Genomic DNA, 21,644 nt, shown 5'->3' with positions numbered 1-21,644 from the left:
CCGGAAGCATCACGTCATCACTGTCCAACCGCATCCCATCCGTTCACAGCTACAATCATATCAGAGGAATCGCGTGTGATATTAGGAAGGCATGCACAGCAGTGGAAAAACAGACGGAGCATAAGGCAGAAACCTGTCATTTATGGCCAAGTCTGTCCCTAAACTAACACGTTCCCCCCAGGGCGTTCTTTAAGCTCCCTGTGTGTCCACTGATCTATGTGTTTAAAGAGGAAACAATACATACACCATACACTGTAGCACCTGACACTACGTTATTGTCAAGACCCTGAGAGATCACAGGGCCAGATGCTTTGAAAAGAAAAAACCCACAGGCAACATACAGGAGGCAATATTCCCTCTACTCTGTGATCACGTCCAGCAAGAAGCAAACACTGGCCCTGCAAGCTCACCTGCAATGGGGGGTCATAGAACGTGAGGGGTTTTATGCTGAGCTGTTTTCTTAATTTCAATTCATCCCTAATCTTCTCGGTGCTCTCAACTATTTCCTCCACTTAGCCAAGAACTGACCTGGGGTATTTTTAGCTGATCATGAAAGTACCAGTTTGGTACTGAACCCGCCAAACAGGAGCCATCAAACCCTTTGCTTCCTCTCTGTACAAAGTCATCCCTGTTATTCGGAACCGCTCGCGGGGACTTAACTTCATTCAAGCTGTACTGACGACCTCTCCAGAGCCTTTAACTTTCTAAGTTGAGATCTGTGCTTAGTGTTTCACTAACCTACTCAAGAATGGGTATTGAGCGCTTAAGACGGGCTGCACTGTTCAAGGCACCGGGTGGCACAGTCATGAAAATAAACAATCTCCTTTCCTGGAGGGTACATTCCAGGAAGAAGAAACAGACCAGACGCAGAGAAAGCAAACTGATGCAGACTATGTGGGCGGATAAATGCGGAGCAGGCTGTGGGGAGATGGAGGTGAGGGTGCTTTTTTAAATTTTAAGCAGAGACTTGAAGAAAGAGAGGGAAGAAGCCTTGAGGCACTGGCCAGAGGGACCACTTTCTAGGCAGCGTCACTGCAAAGGCCTGAGGACTTAGTGTGTTGGACGGACAGCAGGAAGCCGGCGGGTGGAGCAGAGTGTATGAGAACCTCGCGCAGCAAAGCGGCTCAGAGGGCACATCACACCTGAGTCCGATCAGAAGCCACATAAGCAATAGAGTGACATGATCTGAAATTTGTTTTAAAAGAATCTGTCTGGCTGCTCTTGGAAGAACAAACTGCAGAGGGGCAGTGAATAACAAGCCCAGAAATAAATTCTGAAATGAATGCAAGGGTCCAGGGAGGATGATAGCCTACACTAGGGTAGTGGTGATGGACAAAGTGAAGGGTGATTGAACTCCGGATGGAATTTGAAAGTAGAGCCAAGAGACTGTGTGAAGGGACGGAATGGAGGTGTGAAGAGAAGAACCAACACATGTAGCAGGCCTGAGACTGCAGTCCTGAGAAAGGTCTGCTTCCAGGATCAGGTCTTGGCTCGCCTATGGGGACACAGCTGATAAACTGAACCCGACAATGACATGAAATCTTCCCTAAATGTAAGAGTGGTCTACTGTGCCTACATGGTTTGTACCAACCATATGGTTTATATTGAACCCCCCCCCAGTTTTCCTCTGGAAGTCTGGAAGACGGGTACATGCTGGGCAAGATGGGTACTCACACAGCTGGCCCCCCATGACAGCCCTGGGCAGTGAGTCTCTCATGAGCGTCCATAGCACATGTTGGCCCAACACGCTATGGGAGGAATTAAGAAGTTGCCTTGGGCAACTGCTCTGGGAGACCACTCTTGGAAGCGTGTGTGTGGGTTTCCAGAATTCACCCCATGAAACTTTTCCCTTTGCTGATTTTGCCATCTGTCTTTCACTATAATAAACTGTAACCGTGATTATAACAACCTTGAGTCCTGGTGAATTACCAGACCTGGCGGCAGATCTGGGGACCCCGACATAGAAGGCAGGCAAGGTTTATGGCCCCAGCTCAATGCTTTATTTAGAGTTCCTTCGACTCTTCTGCAAATCTCTACATAGCTTCTTTGGTATTTCAAACACCAAAGGTTTTAAATATTTTGTTAACAGAAAGAATGAAAAACAAATTCAAACAATTTCACTTTTTTAAGGGGTAAAAATGAAGAACGATTTTAGTGACATTTCAAATAATGTTCTTTCCTTGCAATTACAAGGTGTAGTCACAAATGAGGTGCACTGAAAAGCCCCCGCTCTCCCTGGGCTGAACATCTGTATTCCTCTAAGGGGAAAGTACTGTATTTCAATTACCTGGCAAATTAGGAACTGCTGTTTCTTATTTGCAGGTCTTTTTGATGAATATAGGAGTTGTCAGTGAAACTTCTATAACTTAACATTTGCAAACAAGAGGGGTCACAAATGAAGATTACAATTTACAAGAACAGCAGAAAATGAAGAGTAGCAGTAACTATAAAAGGCTTATGAGCGCCTCGCACATGAAATATTACATTCGTTACAGTTAGACTCTTATTGTCTAGTCTCCCTTGGCCCTATTTTTAAAACTTAACTAAATTACCTCAAATCTACTCCTTATATTGTAGTAAATACTTAGTGAATTAGACCTGAAGCAGTATAAAAATCCCTGGCCAAAAAAACTGGATTAGCCCCGTACTGACTTCATTTCATGACAGAAACAAACTATGAGAGAAACCCACCCTAGTAGTCCTTTGTGAAGACCAAGGAAAAAGCTTTTATTGAAATTGGGGCATTTCACTTTATTTGACAGTGGGATGTGTCACAAGTTAATCATACGATGGCTTGCAAAGGTAATATAATAAGTAAAAAAGAAAGCTAGTGAGAGACCTTGCTGATTTGCAGTGCAGGAATATATACTAAATATTTTTCTCAAATAAATTAGTATTGATATATGGATTATTCTCAGCAAGTCTATTGGGTCTCTAAATAATGAGACTGGTTTACAAGAAAAAAAATGTTCATTATTCATGTTTCAATAACAAAAAATAATTTTTAATCCCTTCCCCCTTTTTTGGTACTCATTTCATTAATTACTTATTTTTCTTCCAAATACATGTTTTGAAATTTACCTGCATTTTCCAAATAGGGAAGTCAGAATTCTCAGTAAAATATGGCAACCAAAAGACACTTCAAGTGTTCTCTCAAATTAAGGACAATAAATCTCTCGTTTTGACTAAAATGAAGCAACTGTTAAGAGAGCTTGAACCTTATCCCATGGCCCCATGCAATGCTTCTGAACCTAATTACCTCTATTTAAGTGGAATTACTTGTTAGAGAATATTACTATGTGGTTTCTTAAATTACTGTACATCCATGAAATGCGGTTGTACTGGGTGGAACAGCAACCCCTAAAAAAAAGGCATATCCACCCAGAACCTGCGAACGTGACCTGATTTGGAAACAGGGACTCTGCAGATGCGCTCAAGTTAAGCTGCGGTCACGCTGCCTTAGCACAGGCCCAAATCAAACGACCAGTGTCCCTAAGGGGGAAATTTGGACAGACACGTAGAGAGAAGGCCATGTGGGGACAGAGGCAGAGATTGGAGGTCTGCTGTCACACCCAAGAAATGGTAAGGACTGCAGGCAACCCTCTGCAGAAGTGAGAACAGACTCACGGGACAATGCCTCCCTCAAAGCCTTCAGAGGGAGCGTGGCCCTGCTCACACCTCGATGTTTACCTCTAGCCTCCAAAACCATGACAGAAGAAATTTCCCTTGTTTCCAGCTATCCAGTTTGTGGTATGTTATTACAACGGCCTTAGGAAACTAATAGTGGTTGTTCTCAGGATTTCAAAATTAAGTGTATAAATATTCCCTCCATACAAAGTCTGCTTCAGAAAATTGCCCCTTTCTTTTCTGTCAAATTGAAATAAAAGAAAACATTTATAAAAGCGTCTCACAAGCTCTAAGAACACAGAATTTTCAATTCAGCTAATTTTTATTTATTAATTGCCCACTCCATACATCCTGTAGGCCCTGTGAAAAATAGAAAATATTCAGTGTCTACTCTTAAAAGCAACTACTGTATAGCACAGGGAACTCTGCTCAATATTCTGTAATAATCTAAATGGGAAAATAATTTGAGAAAGAATACATGTGTGTGTATAACTGAATCACTCTGCTGTACACCTGAAACTAACACAATATTGTTAACCAACTAAACTCCAATATAAAATAAAATATTTTTTAAAAAGCAACCATTAATTATAAACAAAATATTGAGGACAGGGAGAATTCTCATGTACTCCATAAAAATAGTAGTCTGATTTCTAACAGAAAAACATTAAAGTGAGGGAAGGAGGCAACTGTATTTTAGAGGAAAATATAAACAATTATGAAACCCTGGAGTCGGGCCAAGAGAATTATGTAGAGGGTAACTGCTCAATAAACATTTACTGAGTTACTTAATTATTAGTTTAAAATATATGAGGATTATTAATGTTTATACATTTTGAGTCTTAGTATTCATAGTTCTAAATAATAAGTGCATATCCAATTAATCTGTAACTACATTAACTCAAAGTATTTCAAATCGGTGAGTTAAATGCATTTGTCCATTCAATAATTCATCATATATTTGAGAAATATTTACTGAGTATGACTATAGCCAAGGAGTTATGTTTCATCGAATGAAAGATGTGGGAGTTTACCCTACAGTCCAAGCTACAAGACTTCAAAAAGGGGAGTCCCACATGAAGACGGCTGACTAAAAACACACATTAATTTCACCTCTTCCTAAACTCTAACCAAAATTACAGTAAAGAATTTTCAAGACGCGAAGCCCCTTGAACAGAAACTAAATAGAAGCTAAAATGCAGATGAACAAGAAGCAACTAATTTAACATATTCAACAGAGCCAAGTCTCAAGCCTCCTACAGAAAAGCTGAGACCCAGCTTAATGAACAGGGCAGGACCTTCAGGAGGCTCAGAAACCGGTAACAGCAGGTACGTCTGAAACGGGGGGTGAGTGGGAGGTGATAGAATAAGATGCATGGGGAGCTGTCTAGGAAGCAGTTGGACCCCAGGTATCCTCCCCTCCCTGACTCTACAGACCAGTGGTCCTCCAGTTTCCTCAGAAGAGGATGAAGCAGGTGGTCCCTGGTCTATGGATGCAGGAAAATACAAACTCAGCACGGAAACCCCAGGCTCTCTTCTTGCCACTCAGCTCCTAGAATGCGGGCAGCTCGACCTTGAACCCCAGGTGGGAAGGTGAAATTCTCCTCCTTGGAAATCAGCTAAAGAGGAAAAACCATCATACAAAGAAGTGGCCTCCATACAAAGAAGGTCCCCCTACATGGACCAGTCCTGCCGTCAGCGTTCGAATCTCCCTCCTACTCAAGAGCGCACAGTCAAGGAGTCTCAGATATCCAAGGAAAGCCTCTAGCAAGAAAGTTAGAAACTAAAAGCAACATGGAGGAGACAAACTACTCTGGGAAAAGAAAACTTTAAAAAATCAATACTTCCAACAAGATAAAGTCATGCTTCCAGGCTGCAAGAAGAGGAGGCCATAAACAGAGCAGCATTCAGAGAAAAAGCGCCAGACAAGTGCTCATAAAAATACAACAGCACAAATGAGTGGAGAAAACCTCTGACAGTAGAGCAGAAACAGAGGAGAAAATGAAAACCTGAAATGAAAACAAGGAGAAAAAATTACATAGCCAGCCCAGGACTACCACCTGGTCACAGATGAAGACAAGAGAGAAAAGAGAGGTGGAAGACGTCATTTTAGAAGAAGCATCCCCAAAATTAAAGGTATGAGTTGCAGACACCCAGGGTACCCTGCGTTCTGGATGGAAACAGACACCTGCAAAGGCCTATCATCGTGAAATTTCACAACAGTGGAGAAAAGGAGACTATAAGATGCCCAAGGAGAAAAGGAAAAATGGAGCAATACCTCCAAATTCTTGAGAAAAGTGACAGCTGACCTAGAATTCTACACCCAAACTATCAGGGAAGCGTGAGGACAGAATCAGGATTCTTTCAGTCACTCGAGGTGAGAGAGCAGGCTGCCAGCACTAAGATGCTTTGCTTTGTTTTATCATCTTTGTAAGCTGAGGACAAAATGCCAAAGTAAGCTGGACCCAGATTGTTAACGGCACCTGGCTTGTCCTGACCAAACTCTGAACAAGGTCCCAGGGACCCCTCGAGGTCCCACTGCCTGGAGCAGAAGAGAACATTCAAGTCACTGCACAGAAATGCTGTGCTGGGCCTGTTATGAGAACCGGAGCCAGACCCGTCCGCATTTCTGTGGGAGGTCCGGTACCTGGAGTTCAAGCTACAGTTTGGCTGATGACCCAACTAATTCCCTAAGATTAGCTCAGGACTGTGCCTACTCAACTCCCCTGCAAACTCTGTGGGAAAGTGAGGCCAGCTTAGGACCCAGGCACTGTCCAGTCATCCTCCACTCTGGAGAGCAGGAAAACGCCCTCTCCTGAAACAATCAGGGCTGGTCTTGTTTCTCCTGTTGTCAAAATTAAGTTGTGTAATATTAAGGAAAACATACATAGGTAGTAATACTACAAGGAGAGGCAAGGAAATGGTTAACACCAAAGTTAGGGAGCTGGTTACCCACAGCTAGGAAAGGTCAGGTGGAGGGATGCTAATGGACCCGTAACTTCCCGTGTCTAGACGGGGGGCAGGGGGGATTTGTATTTCCACTGTATCACTCTGTGAACTCCTCACGTGTATATTTCAAATGTATGTGTATAATATATTCCAAAATAAATATATTCATACACTATTTTGAAATAAAATTTATTTTCTCAAGGGCAAGGAACATGATCAGATTTATACATTTAAAATATCACTAAGGGAAGCAACCTAACTGTCCATCAAGAGATGAATGGATAGAGAAGGTGTGATGTATACACACGCACAACACTACTCAGCCATAAAAAAAGAATGAAATGCCATTTGCAGCAACATGGATGGACCTAGAGATTATCATACTAAGTGAAGGAAGTCAGACAGAGACAAATATCGTATGATACCACTTATATGTGGAATCTAAAAAAGTGATACAAATGAATTTATTTACAAAACAGAAAGAGACTCACAGGCATCAAAAACAAACTTACAGTTACCAAAGGGGAAAGTGGGGGAGGGATAAATTAGGAGTTTGGGATTGACAGATACACACTACTATATATCTAATAGATAAACAACAACAAGGCCCTACTGTATAGCACAGAGAACTATACTCAGTATCTTGTAATAAACTATAATGGAAAAGAATCTGAAAAAGAATACATAAATACACACACACACACGTATATATATGTGTAACTGAATCACTTTGCTGCACACCTGAGACTAACACAACATTGTAACTCAACTCTACTTCAATAAAAGTGCTTTTTTAATATCACCAAGGCCACTGGGAAGAGACAGTGGACACCAGCTGTAGAGGTCAAACGAGTGACAAGCGTGGTGGGCTGGCTTCCGAAGAAGCAGTGGAGACAGCTCACGGAAGAGTAAATGCTCTTTTTCTTAATTTTTATTTTTATTTTATTTTACTTTTTGCAGGAAAGGAGGAGGAAAAAGAAGTTATCTGGTCAGTTAGCAAAAAAAAAAAAAAGCCCAAGATAATATTGCGTGATCAGTGTGATTATTACCGCTAATAATAACTTAATAATTATTTTCATAAGAGGTCTTAAGTCCAATGTTGCCAATGAGAAAAGTGCTGAACAAGAGTATCGGTGATTCACCCTGCTAGGCTAAGGTTCTGAGCGAGGACTTCCTCGTAAATAAAATACAGGAAGCCAGCGCCCCAGTCTGAGCCTCACACTCTTGCTGCAGGCGGTACCTAGACACCATTTTAATTTCATTTTCCACATGAAACTTCTACGGCCCTGCAGAAATGTGCCCGCTCGGAACTGAAAAGCAGGTTTACGTCAGCCCACCACAAGCCCATCCACAAGTCTCCCAGGAAACGGCCCATGTAGAGCTGTTTCCCACCTACTTGAGCTCCAAATAGAGACCATTTTATGGGTCCCTCTTGCTGGAGGGATCACTCCTGCCCAGAACTTAATATTCTACACATCATATAAATTTTAAGCATAATTTTTAAGAGTTTTAAGAACTAGGTGATCTATTTCAGTCGTGGTACATTTCTTTAATTGTCTATTAGAGGAAGGCCTACTACCCAACAGATACTAATGAGTTTCTCAAGCCATCAAGAGAAGCATCATTTTCTACCATCTTTACCGAGCAAATACCAAAATTAGACTTGTTCCATTTTCTTTTGTTTCTTTGGTAAGCAGTGAGAGGGTGAAAATGAGATTTCCATAATAATACAAGATGGAGAAAAAATATGTAAACCTGAAAAAAAAATTATTAAGATTCAAATTACCTTATAATATCCTTATTAATTACTTGATAAAAGATTTTAAGCATTATCTTGGAATATGGCTATTTGGGAGGATTACAAAACAGAGCAAAATGGAACAGATAACATTTTAAATGAACACCGGCCAAGAAGGTAGCTTTTTAAATAGTGGGAAATGATTTGATGTGGGCAACTTTTTACACAGTTTATTCTCGAAAAGAGGAGAAAAACTGCTATGAATCTACGTCTTACCTTAAACACTTCCATTGGAAGAGGAAAGTTAGCAGCATCAATAAGGGATTTCTCCAGAGCACATTTCCACTCTGAGTCCATCTTCAAAGGATAGATTTCTGTATCAACAGCAAATCACATAAGAGTTTAAGGGCTGAAATGTTCTACTGGGTGGTTCTTTCTCGGATTTTATCTTCTCGGGATTTCATAATAACTTGGCAGACGCAGCAACCCTAAGAATTCACACCCTGCCCGCCATAAAAGGCCACCTGCTAAAGAGATTTCCTGAAATTAAATAGCAATTTGGGATTCTGCGATCAGAAATGAAGAATAAGCTTAATAGGGCTCTTCTTCAGGGAATATATGCATGCATTCTGGGCATAATTTAATAGTATAAATCACATTAACCACACTTCATCCATCCACTGCCCCGAATTCCATTCCATCACCTGGGAAGTAACATCCATGGATGAAGAACTTATTATCTGATAAATTTCCAAACTAGAAAAGACTCTTGTCTGGCGTTTTCAGTTATTACAGCCTATTTTTCTCTAAATCTCCAAGCTCTCATATGCTAAAAATAGTCCGCGTTTAAGTCAGGAAATTATGAAAAGGTAAATTAAAATTTACCAACCAAGTCTAATATTTACACTTGAAATGTTGCTAACACATCACGTTGCCCATGTTTTCCCCCAGGCAGTGGGGGGAAGGGATTTACGAAAGGAGGTTACACTGTCTGAATACAAAATTAAAAGAACAAAATCGTTGAGCACTGTTTTTACCGATTGCTGGAACTGCAGGGGAATTTTATGATCTGATCTCAACAGATTTAAGACCTTACCAAAATAGGATTTGCAGAAGCACTCACTTGGAGTAGATATGTTTATACCTTCCCTGTATCAACCCAGGCTGCTTCAGACAGACAGCTAGGATATGAATATGAATTTAAGCACAGTTAAAAGGCAACATTAAGCCTTTGGGGCTATATTTTTAATTTCTTGCATGTCTGCTCTTTAGCAGGAGGCCATATATTTTGATGATCATAGCTTCTGAACTCACCTTGAGCTTGAAGCAACTGTGTTTCAGCAGTTTACTTAGTCTTTTCAGACTATCACAATTATGGTTATAGGTGAGAGATGCTGTCAGAAGGAGCCAGGTTATCAATGCACTGCCCACCGCCCCTCGTTGTCAGACACACCAAGTCACATAAAGGATAATTAATGACAAGATAGGCTCTACTTGTGTATAGTGTCTATAATTCTTTCTAGCCTTTTATTTATGCTCTTATACCGCTGCAGAATTTTTTTCCCCAATTTGACGTTTCTCTATCAGAGACAAAATAGCCTGTAATTCTTCTTGGTATACATGTTTGGGGGAACATAGTAAGGTCCCCCAACAAACACCTCTACAGAGAATGAATGAATGGTCCCTCCAACCTCCACAGGTGAGCGGGGGGGGGGGGGGGGGGGGGGGGGTCCTGAGGGAGAACCCGCTTATCGCAGAGTCCCACAAAGGAGGACGAAGGACCAATTCACGGAGCCCTACAAATTGTCCCGAGACAGTGAGGCAGATCCCCTGGAATATACCAGTGGCTCAGCTCAGGGGCACTGCATCAAAGTCTCAGTGAAAAGGGAAGGCAATTCAGGATTCTAGGAAGCAAAGCCCAGAGGACACCAAGGGCAGCAGTTCAAGATGGGGTCAGGAGGGAAACAATACACAAGACCCTGGACTTCCTCAGTAGAACAGAAACAAATCCACCCTTCCAGGGTTCTGGAAGCAGGTCGATGGGGAGTTCAAACTCGACATGGTAGTAAAAGGAGAACCAAGTCATGGAAAAGGATGGTGACCTCCAAAGGCAAGGCCAAAGGAAGGGTCTGCAGACATACAGGGGATAGAAAAAGGGAAGAGGAAGTGTTGGTGCCCGAGCTCCCACAGTCTGTAACTGAGGTCTCTGGGTGGGAAGGGGAGCCCCTGAGGCAGAGAAGAGGGTAAAAGAAGAATGGCTTAAAAATTACTCAAGTCCAGAGCCATGAAAACCCAACATGGTCAGGTCCAAACTCAGAACTGAGCGAGGAGACAGGCAGCCGCCAGAGGGATGCTCACAGCCTCTCCTGACATCTGGACTCACACACTCTGCTCCTGGCAGAGCAGGACTGGACCAGCCACATCACCCTAGAAGGCTGCATCCACCTGATGCCACGTCTGTTCCACCAAACCAAAGACAAGTAGCCTAAGAAGCCTGGTGCTTTAATCTGAATATGCCCCCCTCCCCCAAAATTCATATGTTGAAGCATCTAAGGTGATGGCATTAAGAGGTGGGGTCTTTGAGAGGTGATGAGGTCATGAGGACGGAGCTCCTATGATGAGATTAGAGTGCTTATAAAAGAGACCCCAGAGAGCTCCTCTCCCCTTCCTCCAGGTGAGGACACAGTGAGAAGACGCTATGAACCAGGAAGTGGGTCCTCAATGGACACTGAATCTGCTGTTGCCTTGATCTTGGACATCCAGTCTCCAAAACTGTGAGAAATCAACGTCTCCTGTTTACAAGCCACCCAGTCTGTGGTGTTGTGTTACAGCAGCCTGAATGGGTGAAGACACCCAGGAAGTCTCACGGGACTTTTATCTCTGTCCTACAATCTTAAGATTCTTTGTCTTCGTGCTGCGGATGTTGAATCCTAATATGGAATTTAACCCCACGGCAGGGCATACTCCTTGTCTTAAAAGGTGAAAAGCAACTGCAATTTTGTCAGTATGCTCAACCACCTGCAGAAACTAAACACCTCCTAGTTTCAATAAGCAGAGAACAATAGTCCATGCGTGTGTTCCATTAGACAGAGAGGCACTTGGTTACACGGCAAGTTTATGGACGATAAATAGCACCATTAAAAGAACATAAAACAGGTTCTTAAAGTGATCGTGTTGCAGGTAATTTCATAGAGTGTTTCATGTCAATTTCTGTTGGTGGGAAGTAATAAGCAATTAAAACCTGTCCTGATTCATCTTTTTTTTTTTTTTTTTTTTTTTTTTTTTTTGTTTGGCGGGCCTCAGGCCTCTCACTGTTGTGGCCTCTCCCGTTGCGGAGCACAGGCTCCGGACGCGCAGGCTCAGCGGCCATGGCTCACGGGCCCAGCCGCTCCGCGGCATGTGGGATCTTCCCGGACCGGGGCACGGACCCGCGCCCCCTGCATCGGCAGGCGGACTCTCAACCACTGCGCCACCAGGGAAGCCCCTGATTCATCTTTAACTAGAAGCCTGAGTGAAAACGAGGTGTCCCCCTCTGTGCATGTTGGCAGGCCATCTCACAGAGAGTGTGGCAGGAAGAGGAGTGAACAAAATCATCATCTCACAGCTTCGGGTGATCGAAGGCCTGGAGGGGTGATCCCCTTTATTCATGCACCTCACACCCTCCTCTCCTTCCTTCTCTACCAGGCTCTGACTAGTAAGGAAAGGCTCATCTATGCTTCTTAAAAGACACTGGGAAGTGCTATGGACTGAATGCTTGTGTCCTTCCAAAATTAGTATGTTGAAGCCCTAATCTCTCAATGCCATGGTATTTGGGGAGGTAATTAGGTTTAGATGGGGTCATGAGGGTGGGACCCCCATGACGGGATTAGTGCCCTGGTAAAAGGAGACACCAAAGAGCTCTCTTTCAAGTGCATGCTTGCTCTCTCTCAATACCCCATAGATATAGATACAGATACAGATATACATATATACATCTCCATGCACACATAAAGAGGAGGCCAGGAGACTTCCCTGGTGGTCTAGTGGTTAAGGCTCCATGCTTCCAATGCAGGGTACATGGGTTCGATCCCTGATCAGGGAATAAGATCCCACATGCTGTGAAGCATGGCCAAAAGATTTTAAAAAAAAAAGAAGAGGCCAGCTGAGGACCCGGCAAGAAGGTGGCCATCTACAAATCAGGAGGAGAGCCCTCACCAGTACTCAACCATGCTGATGCCCTAATCTTGGACTTCCATCCTCCAGAACCGTGGATTTGTGTTTTTCAAGGCCCCTCCCCCAATCAATGGTATTTCGTTAAGGTAGCCTGAACTGAAACAACAACTCTTTTTGAATGAGAAATAGTTCAAGTAAGAAGCATCTGAATTAGATTCAGAAACTTCTGGCTCCAGAAACTACCTAAAATAGAAAGAAAAGAGGGGTAAATGGTTGACATCAAGATTAGGAAGGGAAAAAATATACAAAAGAATATAGAGATAAGGATTCTTCTTAAACTTCAAAAAGTTTCATCTCTTTAGTTTCTGCAAAACCATGTCAGATTCTAACTTGCTTTCTAAACATCCAAAAATATGAAAGCAGGTGGGGCCTCTAAATGACCCCTGACCTCAATGACCTACTTAAATTTCTTAGAAGATCAAACATAATCTTAAAACTCTGATCACAGATTGAATATTTAGAAAATACCAATCACCTGAGTAATACTTAGCAGCACAGCAAATGTATGATTATCCCCATTTTACAGATGTAAAAACTGAGGTTTAAAGTAGAGTAACTTGCCCAGAAGCTCTGTAGCCAGTGACAGAAGTGGAAAGAGAGGCTGACTTGAACCCTGACTCCAAGCCCATGTTCCTTCCACTCTGTTGGGTTTCTCAAGCTCTGTTCACACGTGGACCCTTTTAAAGGAAGAAATTCTCATCATGAACCCCACAGACCACATTCCCGTGCATATTATATCCTGGAGCCGTCCTGGGTGCTAAACAAGAGATCACATCTCTACTTGCTCAGAAGCCCCCCTAACACTTCAGGGGAAAGAGGACAGTACAGTTCTCCTTGTGTGGAGGTGCCTCCACCTGGGCTCTCCTCTCCAAATTGGCTTCCAAATCCCCATCTATTATTTGGCTCCTGGAAGGTGGACTTGGCTGGTTCCTTCCTTCTGTCTAGACACACCCGAGTTTTTATTCAGTCAACTCACTCAACACATATTTACTGAGCACCTACTATGTGCTGGGCAGGGTGTCAGGGGACACAGCAGAGAATGGGTCCCGCACTTTCAGTTTCCGTGGTGAGTGAAATCCTCTCATCCAAGGTCTGGATGAAGTGGGGGCGTGGTAAAGCAGCATTCCAAAAGAGGGGGCACGCATAGAAAGCTCGAGGAACACAGAGAAGGCCACAGGGCAGGAAAATAAATAAATGAGGGGAGGTGTTAGGGGTACACAGCTGGAAAAACAGCTCCAGATCTGTCTAATCCTGATTTGCCTTCCATTCAGCACTGAAGAAAAGGCACCCGTGGATTCCCAGTCCTGTCCTGATAACGCCTGAATCACTAAGGACCGCGGGAAGCCACTGTCCCTCCCATGCATATTGGCATTCTACCCTCTTCCATTCCCTCACCTGGCCTTCATTGAAGCTGGACCCCACCTACCCCGGCAGCACGGCAATCCTGATGGTGGGTCGAGTGGGGCGAGGTGGCTTTGTCCCTCTTTCTAACCTCCCATTCCCCCACCCTGTGTCCTCTGATTCCACCCAAAGATGGGATGCAGGCTTCTCGCTGGCGGACAGCATAAAAGCCAGCACCTCCTCCTCCAGTGTTTGAAGACTGACTAGTCAGCTACTTTCTGTCATCACCTATTTCTATACCTCTATTCACACCAAGCTGTTGAGAAATACTGTGTCCTTCAAGAAGTAGAAAGAATAAGGAAAAGAAAGGAGGAGCTATGATTACTTTTAGCAAAGCTGTTGGTGCCAGCACAGCAAAGAGGGCATCGAGAGTAGGCTGACCTGGCACGGCCTCACTCTCAAAGTCCAGTCAGCTCTCCCGGCCCACAGGTCCTGAGTATTCCACCTGCAGTGGGTGGAACCCGTGGATGGAAGAAACCACAGATGTGGAGGAGCCCACGAACGCGGAACCTGGGAAGGGGAAACCACAGGCGCAGAACACCTCCAACCCTCGAATGCAGAAGGCCAACTGGACTGTGCTATTTTATACAAAGGACTTGAGCATCCCTGGGTTTTGGTATCCTCGGGGTCCTGGGACCGATCCCCCGTGGGTACCGAGGGACGACCCTATACCCAAAGTCTCTCTTACCTGCTATCCTCCCCAACCCTTCCAGCTCTACTTACCACCAGTCAATGATGAACACTTTTCATTTACTTAAGCGTGTTTGGGAATAAGAAAAAACAGCCTAGTATTTTCTATGCAAGTGTGAAGTTTTACTCCCACCTAGATTTCATTCAAGGAAGGAGCACTACCATCTAAGTTTAACAAGTCACATTGGGTTCTGAAATTAATTTAAGCAAAGGATTGGGCTCTGTTCCCATGTGTAAAACCTGGGTGATTCATTGCCTTCCCGGGTGTTGTTCTGCTGAATCAGGTAGGAGAATTCAGTGTTCATCTTGTAACTACTGCATCTGAAGAACTAAGAGTCACATCTGGGGGTGTCCTTTCACCTTTTAATTTCTTCTTCTCATCCATAGCCTTTCCTGCAGACAATTTTTTTTTTTTTTTTTTTTTTTTTTTGCCATTGCCATCAGGACTTATTGCTTGAAACAAAAAGTCTCCTGATGTGTTTGGTTTGACCAAGATCCATTTTAAACCTACAATACCCCAAACTAAGTTTAGCTGCCGACAATTTCAATGTTGGGAAAATAACTTCTTGATGATGAATGCCTTTTCCAAAGTCTTCAGTGAAATGGACAATTCCAGAAAATTACTAAGATGAGTAAACACAATTTATTCTTGTCTTATAAGGACATCAAATTATCTAAAGGAAGAGAGAGAACTCTCCTATGGAAATATTTCCTTAGTTTCTGCAGGGACACTTTCCATTCTGGCTGCTGAGTATGAGTCCACGATGTCACAGGAAGGGTACATTGCACCGAACCTAAGAGCCAGTAGTAATCCTTTGCTTTGCTATAAATTTTTACACTGGCAAATATATGTTTTTCTTAAAATTTATAAAGCAATTAGATACTGAGCTAAGACTTATACACCCAACTTTCTGCACAGAGTAAATTTCTCCTGCTAGGTTATGAATCCCTAGGCAAACGTGAGCTTAGATCTCTTCTCACAAAACTGACAGGCCCTTCGTTTGTAATCATATCCCCACATTACTCAGGGTATAAATGGATTTCCCGGCTGCTTCTCAAAACGTTGACAACAATAATACTAATAAAATACCATGTTCTATGTCTATATGCCTGTCAAATTCAACTCAAATGCAAACACATGACACACAGAACCAAGACGTTTTTTCAATTAAAGCCCTTGACTGACGGAAAAGGGAAATACAACGCCTCAGCTTCGTGTCTTCAAGACTAACACTGGCAACTAAGATGGGAGGGGAAAAAAATTCTCTGGCAATTTTAATGAAGGAAAGAGCCAAGTCTTTGCTCCCAATAAACCTGTGAAATTGACCAGAATGAAAATCAGCAAATTTGGGAAGAAAGGAGTATTCCTTCCTTGGCATCTTTAATTCCATAAGAATCCAACATTTTTGTTCTGAAGCTACATGTCGGAAGGTTGGTAAGGCCAGTCAGAGGCAGCAGGGGGAACTGGATGGAAGAGGGAGGGGGCCTGGGAATTTGAATTACAGCACGTTCCTCCTACAAACTGGGTGATCTTGGACAAGTAGCTTAAACTCAGTCTCAAATGTTCTCTGCTGTAAAAGCAAACAGTCACATGAAATAGTTTCTTGGAATCAAAATAAACATCAGAGCAGATGTAAAATCACCTGGCATGTAGTAAACATTCAAGAATGGTTATTTCATAAACACTGAGATTTCTGCCCAGTTAGGTATGTCAGGAAGAATAATGCACTCTTCTACCCAATTAAGTCTCTGGAAAGTCATTTGACAAAGGTATTTGAAGCTACTTAAAAATCTATGACATGCCAGGAAAAAAAGCATGATGATTTTCTCTTTGCTATTTCCAGGTCAGGACAGATAACATAATGATAAGCATTTGGTTTGGATATTCAGATGGATGGATGGATGGATGGATGGACGGATGGATGGATGGGTGGGTGGATGGATGATGGATGGGTGGGTGGGTGGATGGGTGGATGGGTGGACGGGCAGAAGTACAAAGACTTTAGAACCTACTTGCAAGCCTATCAAATTCCTAAAGAAAAACAGAGAATATCACCAAGTCCCACTATAGTGTGTGTTTCATTTCCAAACCATTGATTGCAAAGGAACCAGATCAACTTCTCCACAGCCTCCAGCTCTGCTTTCTCATTTTTGAACGCTATTCATAGAACTCTTGGGTTCTATTTGCTACAGAAAGTATTTGAAGTTAAAACGCTTCATATCCACCAAGTACAGATGTAAAAGACACCACAGAGCTAATACATTTTCCAGAGAGACATCCAGGAAAATAATCACATCTCTTTCTAAAATGCTTGAGAGCAGCCAAAGCTCTGGCCCTTACCTGAAGGTGGGTCCATTCTGTATTTATTCTCTTGACACCAACCAACTGGTCGAAGTCTGTAATCCAAGTAAAACAACCACTGGTCATAGGATTCAGTGTCCTCCAATCCCACATAGCGAAGGCGTAATCTTCCTCCAACATTCTCAATCACACTAACTATCCAGTACTGAAAAGGGCTCTGAGAATCCTGGAGCTCTATTAAGGAATCAACTGTAATGAGGTCTATAGGGCCTTTCCCTCGCAGAGGCTGTTTAAACAGAAGCAAAACTCCTTATTTTAAACTTTATTTTAAGGTTCTCATGGAAACAGATGACAGCAGAAGATAATATTTTTTCACACCATCATCCAAGCTACTGGCAAACAGTCTGGTGTTTCCCTCCACCCCACTGCCCCCGCCCTCCCCTCCCCTCCCGCGCACACATCCATTATACCCGACTCTGTATCCAACAACAAAGCCACAAGTAAACAGAAAATGACAGTTTGTGCTAAGTTCTCACCAAACAAATCACCCTTCCCAGATAAAACTGCATTTGTGAGGAACGAGGGTGCTTTTAAGAAGCGTTACACCAAATTTGCCTCGAGCTAGAAAACATGCGGTAGCGAAATGTCTGCTCTTCCCATAGACGGACACATCTGATATGGGGCGATCGATTTATACCTTGGCTCAGCAGACATTTATCTTATGATGGCCCCGCTCTCATAATCAGGACACTCTCGTACTTTGATTACGTGAGTAATGCATGAATATGTGTAGAGGACATTCTTGATGAATGCCTAATACACATTAATAATCAGCTAAATTAGACTATTGTGTAATTTGTACACTTAACCCCATAGTTGGTTTACAAAATATATATAACACCTGCCCCGTTTAAGCAACCTTCTTAGCACATGTTTGCATAGGAAAAGGGTGTTTGTTCAGCCAGCTTTGCAGGCAAATATGTTTAAAAAATTTAACAGAGTAAAACAATTTGTCCTTTTGAAAGGGTGAACAATCATCATTTTGATTTGTCAACCAAACAATTAAATTAGTAGCCACTGAGATACAAAACTACATGAGGCAAAAATCATCACAAAACAAAACCAGATGACTATATATTAGACCGTGGTGTTCCAAAATATCAATATCATTTACGACAGGTGAGAAATTTATGGTTAATGTTAAGAGAATAATGAGATTGTCAAAATCCACACTGTATTATTGGTCATTCATTGTGCTCTCCCCTTTATCAGGGGCATTCTTCAAACAGATTTGGTGACTCAATAATTATTTATAACAGTATATTTCTCTTCCTGTTCTAGAATGTAAATATTAAAATGCTTTATGATAAAATTATTTTCATATCATCATCAAGATTGCAGATTAAACTGTTTTTACTTCAGTACCTTAAAATGACCTTAACCACATTTAAATATGGTTAGCCATTTCTATTACTTAACGTGTATGTGTTTAAATTTCGGCATAATGCATCCGGAATACAATAGTTAATGGAACCATTTATCAATACACTTTGAGACTACACCCCAGCACATATATGCTTAGTCATCACCTCTACAAAACAGTTATTCTACAGGATTTAATATACATTCACTAACATAAGATAGAGTCTTAAACATATAGGATAGTGGATACCTATCCTAACATGTTATTATTTTAAAATGTGTTCATATAAAAGCAAATTTTCCACTTATTGATTGGACCAAAGGTGAAGATTCTTCAGTGCCATTAGAATCAGTAGCCTAAGTAATTTGGGAAAAGACAGGAAGTTACGCTATTTGGACACCGATATCCGTGTGGACGCATGTACCCGCAGAAGGATATATGCAAAGGTGCTGTTAGGTGTGAGCTCATGTAACTGTGCTGCTTCAGACAGAGAATAGCTGGATAACAATACATACACCTTCCAGGAGGCTGGCTGGGGCCGTCCGGGAACCAGTCAAATCACGAATGAGAAATTCCGTCCAGTCCGTGTACTTCTCTTTGATTGCTGGTGAGACAAAGGAGAGGAAAAAAAAAAACAAAAAAAAAAACCACACACTTCAACAAATCAGTGGAGCTTTCAACATGTTAAAACCCCAGCACTTCTCTGTACACATGTGTTCTTTCATGACTTTTCTTCGTTTTAAATGCTGTGCTTAAATGCAGTACTAAAATGGCAAAAACAAATCTGTCAGCAGTGAGGGACTTCACACCTACCACCTGCCTAGATTTTGCTGGGCACCAAGGAGATGAAAGAATGTGAAGCCCTGAAGTCTTATCATCTCTTCAGAAACTTCTGTAAACAACAAAGAAGAGGGACTTCCCTGACAGTCCAGTGGTTAGGACTCCGCGCTTCCAACGCAACGGGGAAGGGTTCAAGCCCTGGTCGGGGAACTAAGATCCTGCATGCTGTGCGGCACAGCCCAAAAAAAGAAAATTAATTATTAATTAATTAATTAACCATTAAGAAAAAAATTATTTTAAAAAAACCTAGAAAATATTCCAAAGCACAGAATTTAGGAGGTTCCAAGAAGAAACAGCTCCATGAGGGTGCTTTATTTATTTCCAGGTGGGGAAATAAAGCCAGGCTCTGAATTATATAAAGATTTATTATACAGGCAGAGAAGAGGAAGAAGGGATCTGCAGGCTGAGAGGAACAGCATATGCTAATGAGAGTGATGGGAGGGAGGAAATGGAGAAAGTGCAGCCCTCGGACACACGGCCCGGTCTGAGCACAGAGCATTGGGAAATAATGGAATAAAACGGTGGACAGCCCAGAAAGCCAGCACACACGTTTAATAAACAGGAAACCTCTGCATAAGATGAATCTGAAAATAGCATAAAGGCTTGAAGGGAAACAAAGGAAGCTAACGGCAGAGAAGCCAAGAAGAGGCTGCTGTCTGGGGCCCCAAACAGCGGTGAGAGCACTGCATTTGAGACACATCTTTTGCAAAAGAAATATCGGCCTTTGGAAGCCAGCATTCTACAAGTGCTTCAAACCCAAGACTTGAGAAAGATGTAACTTTTTTGGCATAGCTCCCAGGCTACAGATGTCCCAAAGCTAAGGTTACATCCACCCCTGGGAGAGGCACCAAGCCTCCTCAGCGCATCACAGGATTCACAACCTCGTCCACATGAGAACAGCACACTGGCCCAGACTCCCATCCACCCACTGTGATCCTGACCTTCACGTCCCGTGAAGACCAGACACTGCCCAGGGTACCACGTTCAACACATAGCCTCTGTGAAAGGTTCGAGACTCAAGCAGTTCATAGATCGTTTACGTTCTTTCAAAGCAAGATGCAACCGTTTCTAGCTCAAACCTAAAGGAACAGAGTTATTACCCAAGGGAAACAGGCCACACCGGTGGTGGGAAAAGCAAGCTCACGGTGTGGTGAAGACCTGGACTCTGAGCTGGGCTCTGCCATCGCTGGCTACATGACTTTGAGTAATTCACCCAATTTCTCTTGGATTCTTTCCTCTAGTGCTACAACATTTTGCTTGTGGGATGCTATAAGAATTAAAGAAGATACACCCGTCAGAAAAATATAACCATACCTGGCACGTCTATGCAATTAATAAATAACAACTCTGGTTTTTTTATAAGTATATACTGAATTATTACACATTCTCACCAGATATTTTTTATTGATTCCCACAAACTGCAGATGGAAACTCTCAACATGCTTTGGCAGAACTGCCAACAGCTTAGGGATCAGTGGCAGCAACCTGCTATTTCAATCACTAACCTGCAGCTCAGTCAATATCTCCCACCATCACCCATTAATGATCATAAGACCGAGAGAAACATCCAAATGGAAGGGACTCAAGCAAGACGAAAGGGATTCGGGCAAAGTTGGAAAGCCCAGCTTTGGGTGGGACAACACTGTCCTAGACCTGGACCCACTTAGAAAAGAGCAACCCACCTCTGCAACATCTCTTCCTACTTGGGATTTTTTCCCTCAAATAAAATACCATCTTCTACATACATACTTATAAGAAAATGCATATATTTGGGGCAAAAAACTGTGTTATTGGATCCTTTTCCATCATTAGCAAGTGTAGCAAACATTTTTCAATGCTACACCCATTTCTATGGACTAAATGTTTGTGTCACCTCCAAAATTCATTTGTGGACTCCTAATGCCCAATGTAACTGCGTTAGGAGGTGGGACCTTGGGGACGTGATTAGAATTAAATAAGTTCATGAGACTGAAGCCCTCATAAGTGGGATTAGTAACCTCATAAAAGAGACCCGCCTCGCCCCTTCTTCCCCGTGAGGACACAGCGAGATGTCTGTCTGTGAACCAGGAGGATGGTCCCCACCAGACATGGGGTCTGCCTGTATCTTGATCTTGGACTTGGATCCAGCCTCCAGAACTGTGGGAAATAAATTTCCACTGTTTACAAGCCACCCAGTATTTTTGTTACAGCAGCCCGAATGCACTAAGACAGCTCTCCTGCTTGCCTAAGGTGACTGAGAAGACCAAAGCAATGGAATACTAGATAAATTAATTAAAATTTGTATTTATCTTTCACTTTACAAAGCCTTTTAATTTACTTTGTATCTTTTGATCATCCTAATAATGCTATGAGGTGGCTGTTCTTAACTAACTTTCGCTCAAGTTCACTAGAAAAACAAGGGCAGAGCCGGCCTCAAACTCGAGTTTGCAGATGCCAAACTTATAAGGAGTCTTTCCACTAGG

At 42.6% G+C, this 21,644-nt stretch overlaps 1 protein-coding gene across 1 annotated transcript in view; it reads right to left on the bottom strand.

Annotated features, from left to right (window-relative positions):
- SFMBT2 (Scm like with four mbt domains 2) overlaps nucleotides 1-21,644 on the bottom strand; it is a 192,145-nt gene that overhangs the window by 91,037 nt on the left and 79,464 nt on the right. The window contains exons 4-6 of the mRNA XM_007465810.1: nucleotides 18,858-18,946; nucleotides 16,959-17,205; nucleotides 8,591-8,688 (exon numbers count right to left, since the gene is read on the bottom strand). Coding sequence (XP_007465872.1) covers nucleotides 8,591-8,688; nucleotides 16,959-17,205; nucleotides 18,858-18,946 — 434 coding nt within the window. The remainder of the gene's footprint in view (nucleotides 1-8,590; nucleotides 8,689-16,958; nucleotides 17,206-18,857; nucleotides 18,947-21,644) is intronic.

The sequence above is a fragment of the Lipotes vexillifer genome, unplaced genomic scaffold (assembly GCF_000442215.2).
Source record: "Lipotes vexillifer unplaced genomic scaffold, Lipotes_vexillifer_v1.1 scaffold7, whole genome shotgun sequence".
Classification (NCBI taxonomy): Eukaryota; Metazoa; Chordata; class Mammalia; order Artiodactyla; family Lipotidae; genus Lipotes; species Lipotes vexillifer.
The sequence above is the reverse complement of the archived record's forward strand: the minus strand, read 5'-3'. Positions and strand labels throughout refer to the sequence as shown.